This window comes from Nannospalax galili, unplaced genomic scaffold (genome assembly GCF_000622305.1).
Source record: "Nannospalax galili isolate Female #2095 unplaced genomic scaffold, S.galili_v1.0 scaffold601, whole genome shotgun sequence".
NCBI lineage: Eukaryota > Metazoa > Chordata > Mammalia > Rodentia > Spalacidae > Nannospalax > Nannospalax galili.
Genome location: NW_008345690.1, coordinates 1,136,564 through 1,145,352, shown reverse-complemented (window position 1 = coordinate 1,145,352; position 8,789 = coordinate 1,136,564). Strand labels below are relative to the sequence as shown.

The 8,789-nt window shown below is 40.1% G+C and overlaps 1 protein-coding gene across 1 annotated transcript in view; it reads right to left on the bottom strand.

Moving 5' to 3' along the window:
- Positions 1-4,626: 4,626 nt before the first annotated feature.
- Positions 4,627-8,789, bottom strand: part of Smc3 (structural maintenance of chromosomes 3) — a 43,674-nt gene continuing 39,511 nt past the window's right edge. The window contains 4 exon segments of the mRNA XM_017800273.2: positions 4,627-5,026; positions 6,124-6,230; positions 7,710-7,887; positions 8,036-8,283. Of these exon segments, the coding sequence (XP_017655762.1) occupies positions 4,955-5,026; positions 6,124-6,230; positions 7,710-7,887; positions 8,036-8,283 (605 nt within the window). The 3' untranslated portion in view covers positions 4,627-4,954.

Here is an 8,789-nt window from a genome sequence, read left to right as displayed (position 1 = left end):
TCATTGAGCCCATTTATGTGATTTATGATGTTTATTGACTTACGTATATTGAACCATCCCTGCATCTCTGGAATAAAGCCAACTTGATCATGGTGGATGATCCTTTTAATGTGTGTCTGTATGCGGTTTGCAAGTATCTTGTTGAAAATTTTTGCATCTATGTTCATTAAGGATCTGGGTCTATAGTTTTCTTTTTTGGTTGTATCTTTCCCTGGCTTTGGTATGAGAGTGATGCTGGCTTCATAGAAGGAATTTGGAAGTTTTCCCTCCATTTCTATTTTTTTGAATAAATTAAGTAGTAGTATTGGATGTAGATCTTTAAATGTCTGATAAAATTCTGCTGTAAATACATCTGGTCCTGGGCTTTTTTTTTTATTCAGGAGGTTTTGTATTACTATTTCAATTTCTTTTTGTGTTATGAGTCTGTTTAAGCTGTTAATCTCTTCTTTGTTTAGTTTAGGTGGTTCCCATGCCTTTAGATATCCGTCCATTTCTTTTAGGTTTTCAAATTTAGTAGCACATAGGTTTTTAAAGTTATAATGTTCTGTATCTTTCTGGTGTCTGTTATGATGTCTGTTATGATGTTTCTGGTGTCTGTTATGATGTTTCTCCCCTTTCATTTCTGATTTTCTTGATTTGGAGGTGCTCTTTCTTTCTTTTGGTTAACTGGGCTAGTGGTCTGTCAACCTTGTTTATCTTTTCAAAGATCCAAAGCGGTCTGTCAATCTTGTTTACCTTTTCAAAGAACCAGCTCTTGGATTCCTCAATTCTTTGTATTGTCTTGTTTCAATTTCATTAATTTCTGCACTGATTTTTGTTGTTTCTTCTTGTCTGCTGGGTTTGGATTTCATTTGTTGTTGCTTCTCAAGTGTCTTGAGTTGCAATGTTAAGTCATTTATTTGTGTTCTTTCCAATTTTTTGATGTAAGCACTTAGAACTATAAACTTCCCTCTAAGGACCACTTTCAGCATGTCCCAGAGGTTTTGTTGTGTGTTGTATTGTCCTTGTCATTTAGCTCCAGGAATACTTTCACTTCTTAATTTCTCTTTTGACCCATTCATCATTTAGGAGTATGTTGTTTAATCTCCATGTGTTTATGTGGTGATTAGGGCTTCTTCGGGTGTTGATTTTAAGCTTTATTGAATTGTGGTCTGATAGAATGCATGGAATTATTTCAGTCTTTTTATATTTGTTGAGTTTTGTTTTGTGCCCCAGTACATGGTCAATTTCAGAGAAGGTTCCATGGGGTGCTGAGTAGAAAGTATGTCCTTTGGTGCTTGGGTGGAATACTCGGTAGATGTCTGTTAAGTCTATTTGACATATGGTATTGTCTCTCTGTTGACTCTAATTCAGATGTCTCTCTGTTAACTCTCTGCCCTGTTGACCTATCTAATCGAAAGCATGGTACTGAAGTCCCCTACTATTAATGAGTTGGGATTATTCTGGGTCTTAAAGTCCTATAGTATTGTTCGTATGAAGTTGGGTGCACCAGTTTGGTGAATATATGTTCATGACTGTAATATCTTCTTGATTCATTGTTCCTCTGATCAGAATGAAGTGGCCCTCTTTATCTGATTAAAGTCTATTTTGTCAGATATTAGAATTGCAACACCTGCTTTTTTCTTAGTATCATTTGCTTATTTTTTCCATCCTTTCACTTTAAGATGGTGTTAGTCTTTGAAAGTGAGATGAGTTTCTTGCAGACAACAGAAGATGGGTTTTGTTTCTTAATCCATTCACTTTGTATCTTTTGACTGAGGAGTTGTCTGTTAATATTTAAAGTTATTAATGAAAGATGAGTATTGAATCCTGTCATTTTTGTTTACATTCTTGATATAGCTGTACTTTTCCACAGTTATGCCTTCATTGACTTTTTTTCCACAACCCCTTGGGTATAGTCATTCCTTTCTTCAGCTCTTTGTATTGCTTCCAGAACTGTCTGAAGGGCTGGTTTTGTGGACTTGAATTCATTCAGCCTGTTTATGTCATGGAAGATTTTTCTTTTCCCCTTCAACCATAATAGACATTTTGGTTGGGTATAGTAATCTGGGTTGGCATCTGTGGTCATTTAAAACTGGGAATACTTTGGGACCAGGCTCTTCTGGCTTTCATAGTTTGCACTAAAAAGTCAGTTGTAATCCTCATGGGTTTTCCTTTATATGTGACTTGTTTCTCTTTTGCAGCTTTCTGTATTGTCTTTTCGTTTTGAACATTTAGTGTTTTTACTATGATGTGCTGTGGAGACTTTCTTTTTTGGTCCTGTTTGGTGTTCTATATGCTTCTTGTATTTGTATGGGCATGTCTTTAATTTTGGGAAATTTCTTCCATGATTCTGTTGAAGATCTGGTCCATGCCATTATCTTGGGATTCTTCTCCTTCCTGTATGCCTGATTCGTAAGTTTGGTCTTTTTATGGTGTCACACAATTCCTGCATATTCCATTCTTGTGATTTCTTAAAACTTTCAATCTTTGAGTGGTCTAGTTTGTCCACTTTATCTTCCAGTCTTGATATTGTTTTCCATTTCATTCATCCTATTGGTGAGGCTTTCTCCTGTCGTTTCTAACTGGCTTACTGTTTTGCTTCCCTCTTCATTTCAGCCTGAGTATTATTCATTCAGAAGTTTACCTTTATCTTCCTTGAGTTCTTTGATTTCTTTGTGTGTTCTTTAAATTCACTGAATTCTTTCATCGTGTTTATAATTTTCTTTTGATTTCCATGTCCTGCATTATCTCTAGTGTGTTCTCATTGTACTCCTCTAGAGGACTACTGGTATTTGGTGGGGATATGTTATTTTGGCTTTTAATGTGATTATTTTTCCTCTGTGATTTTGGCATGTGAATTTCTTTTGTAGTTTCTGATTCTTGTGTGAGACTCAAGCCTTCAAGTTTAGGTCTGCTTCTTTTTGTAAACTTATGCGCCTTTGTGGTTTACTTTTTGGACATGAAAAGCTGGTTCCTCTAAGTGTCCGGTTCTTCTTGATTTTATTTTGGAGTGGGCAGATTGCTTTTGTCTTCAAGAGTTCCCACAGAGGCCCAAGTAAGATGAGGACCAGATGCTCTCAGGCTTCTCCTAAGGTCTGGATCCTCCAGGATTTTGGCCTCTGGAATTTGGGGGCTGGACTGGCCTGGGGGCAGGGCCCAGGAAAGACGCTGGTCTAGGACAACTGCTGGCCGTGCCACCCAGAGATGCAAAGGGATGTGGGGGCGGGAAGAGGCTCCAAGGGCTCCTGGGGACTACACTGAGGAACTGGGTTGGTCTGGATGCAAAGGATCAGGAAGTGGAAAGGTCAGCCCCAGCATCCAGGAAAGAGGCTGGCGGGTTGTGCAGCTCAGGGAAGCAGAGGGGGGTGAGAGAGGGACTAGGCCCCGAGGACTTCTGGGAGAAAGGGTGGTGGGTTGTGCAGCCCAGGGAAGCAGAGGGAGGTGAGGGCGGGGCCAGGCCCGAGGGCTTCTTCCTCTTCCTATTTTTCCTCTTCCTCCTCCTCTTCTTTTCTTCTTCTTCTTCCTCCTCTTCCTCCTCCCCCCCTCCTCCTCCTCTTCCTCCTCCTCCTCCTCCACCTCTGTTCTACTTTCCAACCCATATCCAGGCTTTCTTAAAGCATGAGTACTTTTAGGGCTGGAGAGATGGCTCAGCAGTTAAGAACACTGACTGTTCTTGCAGAAGACTCAAGTTCGAATCCCAGCACCCACATGGCAGCTAACAACTGTCCATAACTCTCTTTTGACTTTATATTGGAGGGGCCAAATTGATTTTGTCTTCCTGCTCAGGCTTTACCACAGAGGCCCACAGAGGTCGGATGAGGATCAGATGCTCTCAGGCTTTCACCTAAGGACTGGATCCCTCCAGGAAAGCTGCTGGCCCCAGGAAGCTTGGGTGCTTGGCCGCCCAGAGATGCAAAGGGAGGTGGGGACAAGAAGAGGCTCCAAGGGCTCCTGGGGACTACACTGAGGAACTGGGTTGGTCTGGATGCAAAGGATCAGGAAGTGGAAAGGTCAGCCCCAGCATCCAGGAAAGAGGCTGGCGGGTTGTGCAGCTCAGGGAAGCAGAGGGGGGTGAGAGAGGGACTAGGCCCCGAGGACTTCTGGGAGAAAGGGTGGTGGGTTGTGCAGCCCAGGGAAGCAGAGGGAGGTGAGGGCGGGGCCAGGCCCGAGGGCTCCTGGGGACCCAAAAAGGAACTGGGTTGGTCTGGATGCAAAGTATCAGGAAGTGGCGGTGGTTTCCCCCCCGTGTCTGGGGCGCCAAAACAAGGAATGGGACAGGATCCAGGCTAGGAGGAGAGACGGGCAGGGGAGATGGGTGAATGAGGCTGCGGGAGTCAATGCGAAGAGGGCCTGATCGACTTTCCCTTGAGAGAGGCCTGCAGGTTGTGCAGGCCCAGGGAAGTGGAGGAAGGTGAGAGCAAACCAATACTTTCTTAAGCAAAATATTATTTAAGAAAAAACTTGTTTCTAATCATTACAATGACAAAAAGCCACATTGAACTTAGTCCACATGGCAGCTAACAACTGTCCATAACTCCAGTTCTAGGGAATCCAATGGCCTCTCTGTCCTCCAGAGCCATTGCATGACATGGGTGCACTTACATACATGCAGGCAATACATATACATAAAATAAAAATAATAAATTTTTTTTTACGTTTGTCACAAAAACAATTATTTAATTGAAGCTACAAAAAAGAAGCAGTATAATTGACAATTAGGAAGAATATTCAGACTGTTTCATAAGATTTAAAAGAGGAGGACATTTTACAAAAAGCTGTGTGGGAAATAAAATTCCTAAACAATAAGTAGAAATGTAACATTACAGAATTTATATCTTATAAAATACAGACAGAAATATAAAAAGACTGTGTTTCTAAATCTGAAATAATAACCAAATATTTAGGTTTAAAATTTACAGTTCCTGAATATGAAGACCATATTATACATATCTTCCAAAACAGCATTTTTCGATTAGCCATGTGTAGTATCGTCTTCTACAAAATCTTTGGCCATCTCTGCTGTGATCACATCAATATGACTAACCTGAAGAACAGTAAATGTTAAAACCTGTTAAATCTTAAAGGAATCAGTTAAGTGCTTGTAACTATATAAGGTAATATTTAATATGTTCAGCCTGCCAGCTACCAATCTTACATGTCAAATGATTCTGAAGCACTGAAGTCTTTACTTGCAATCTTATTTGTTCAATATGGGTGGTTAAAAAGCATTCTATAGTCTAGTGTGGTGTGACACATCTGTCATCCCAGCAATCAGGAAGCAGAGACAGAATTGCTAGTTTGAAGGCAGTCTGGGTTAAAAGTTCAAGGCCAGGCTAAGCTATACAGCAAAACTCTTAATGTCTCAAAACACCAGGGGCTATAAGGTAGCTCAGTGGTAGAGCATTTGCCTACCATGTACATGAAACTGGGTTTAGTGCCCAGCACCACCAAAATAAATCAAAACAAACAAAACCATTTTAATGCTCTAAACATGTAGATAAGTACATTTAAGTGTTGTGATGCATGCCTGTAATACCAGCACTTGGGAGGCAGGAAGAATCTGAGTTCAAGACCAGCCCTGTTCAGACAAGAAAAACCTTGTATCAAAGGAAAAAACAGAAGACTTGGCATCAAAGCATTGATATGACCAGCCAGTAAGATACTCATTTACTGTTGCCTGTGCTCATGATGCATGAGTGTGGACATGCATGTGTCACAACACATGTGTGGAGGTCAGAAGACAACTCTGTGGAGACAGTTTTCTCCCTCCACCTTTATGTGGGTTCCGAGGATTAAACTCAGGTAATCAGGCTTGTATGGCAACCACTTTACCTGCTGAGCCATCTTGCAGGGCATAATAGATTTCTTTTTATTGTTGTTTGGGGGCTGCTGAGGATAGAACCCAGGGCCTTGTGAATGCCAGGCAAGTACTGTACCACTGAGTCACATCCCCAACTCTCTTAATGTCAGTAAAAATCAACATAATAAACACTACAAAAGTTGAAGTTTTTCTTTTTCTAGAAAGACACTGTCAGCTAAGCAGTAACTTTCCAAGTCTTCTTTCAGTATTTAAATAACATAAAACTGTAATTCAACATATACTATGAATTACTAATAAACATAAATTTCACATAAAATTACCTTATTTCTGAACTTTACACCATAGAATTTATCAGCTGATTCAAGCAGTTCAGGCCTAAAAGTAGTAGTAATAAACTGAGCATGTACAGCAAGTTCCATAATCATATCTGTGAAAACAAACAGTAATTTAGTAAGTCTCTTTCCTCAGACTTGAACATTTGAAAAACAACTTTTTTTCTTGTTTAAAATTCAAAACTGTCAAAGCAACCTATGAGTTTTATTTTCTATCTGCAAAGATTACCAATTGGACTTTTCAAAAGTAGGAACAAAATGTTTAATCCTAGTCCCTTAAAGCTATAGAATATAAAGGTTTTATTTACTATAAATAACTTTCTAACCCAGTGTGGTAGCACTGCAATCACAGCACTTGGGAGGTGGGAGGAGGATCATAAGTTTAAGGTTTAAGACCAGAATGGACCATGTGAGACTGTCTCAAAAAGAAAACAAAAACATGCTGAAACAGAAAAAACTGGTAACACAGCATTAAAAATTTCAGAGCAAAACAAATTTTCTCATACACACAAACCCAAAAACTAACTGTTCTCTTCCTATTACTCTATCCAAAATCTTTTTCAGCTTGTTAAGAGCAGATTTAGAGTCTCAAATACAAAATACTGTTTTTCACAGGTATTGCTATAACATTGAGAAAAGTAAATTTTAAGGATTTTGTAAAAAAATTTAATTGGAAGTAATTTTCAATTAATTGGAAGAATTACATCTATTTCTAACAACTACACTCTAAAAACAGTCAATACCAAACTATTAAAAACTGTTAAAAGATAATTTATTGAATGCACACTGTCTAGTCCACTCAAATACCTTAGTCAATAAGAAATTACTAAAAAAAGAGGTAAGCCACCATCATCATTACCATCATCCTTAAGCAAGTTCTTTTTGTTAAGACATTGTCTCATGAATCCCAGGAAAGTCTCAAACTCACTATGTAGCTAAGGCTGTTTTGAGCTCCTGATCCACCTGCCTCCACCTCTTCCTAAGTACTGAGATTATAGTTGTGTACCACCATGTCCAGTTTATATAATACTAAGTTATGAAACCCGATTTTGTGCATGCTTTTATCAAATGAGCTACTATCCCCAGCCCAGCAAGTTCTTTTGTGTGTATGTGTTTAGGCCAGAGTATGATGTCAGTGTCACTCTCCACCCTTAAAAAAAAAAAATGAATTACATTTATTTATTTGTATCTGTAAGTGCGTGCGTTATGTGTATGTGTCCCAGTTACTGAACTTAGGTCACCAGGTATGCGTACGTGCGTGCGTGCATGTGTCTGTCCCAGTTACTGAACTCAGGTCACCAGGTAGCAAATACCTTTACCTGCTGAGCTATCTTGCTGGCCCTCTACCTTATTTTTTTAAGACAAGGTCTCTCACTGAGCCTGGAGCTTGCCCTTTTGACTAGACTAGTTGGCCTGTGAGTCCCCATGATCCACTTGTCTCCATGTGCCAGCCTTTAGATGGGCGTTGAAGATCCTAACTCAGGTCCTCATGCTTACACGGTAGGCACCCACTGAGCCATGTCCACAGCCCACTCTAGCCAGCAAATTTTTGAGTGGACAAATCAAAACTGTACCTGACACAGCCTTTCTGTGCTGAGCATCCAAAGCTTGGTCAATCTCATCAAACAAGTAAAAAGGAGCTGGGTCACATTTCTGAATGGCAAAAATCAGAGCAAGGGCTACCAAAGACTTCTGTCCACCTGAAAGCTGCTGCATTTCTCTCATCTCCCCTTGCTTTCCTGTAAACGAGACCTAAGAAAATATTTACGGTGTTAAATCCTAAAGGGGTACCATTCATTATCTCTCAAAACTAAGTGGCACACAACACAACTCAGATATACAAAATAAAAATTCTACTACAGCAATGCTCTGAGGAAAACTAAATGTAAAGGTATTTTACCCGAATTCCAACTCCTGTGAACTGGTCAACTGATGGGACGCTGCTCTGTGACCCAGAACCCCTCTCACTTTCACCACTCCCTTCTCCTTCATCCTGAGACTGACTGCCCTCTACATCGCCTTTCTTCATCACCAATGTTGCTTTGCCTCCAGGTACTAACTTCTGGAATACTTCACTGAAGTTCTTCGATACCTTAAAGAAAAGAAGTCAATTGAAATCTGTATTTGCCTTGGCAGAATGGTGCATATTTTTGTTTGAAACAAACATTTAAAAGCAATCAGAGCTGGGCATGGTAGCACATGTCTTTAATCTCAGCACTCAGAAGGCAGAGGCAGATGGATCTCTGAGTTTGAGGCCTGGTCTACAAAGTGAGTTCCAGGACAGCTGGGGGCCACAGGGAGACCCTGCCTTAAAAAACCCAAAATATATGTGTGTGTGTGTGTGTGTTATGTATATATTATTCGGGACTGGAGAGATGGCTCGGGGCAGTGAGAATCTCAGTGAGACTGAAACCAGCCTGATCTATAAAGTGAGTTCCAGGCCTGCTGGGGCTACAGGGAGACCCTGTCTAAAAAAGACACACACAAAAAAGCAATCAGTAATATTTTTAAATCTTAACCAGGAAAAAAGGATTCATTCCAGAGCACATAAAACAATCATTTTTAGTAACGTATAAACTGGATTAGTTTACTCCTTAGATCCTCCTTACACTCTAAGGAAGAGCTGAAGTTTTTATCTATTTTGGGTTTTCATT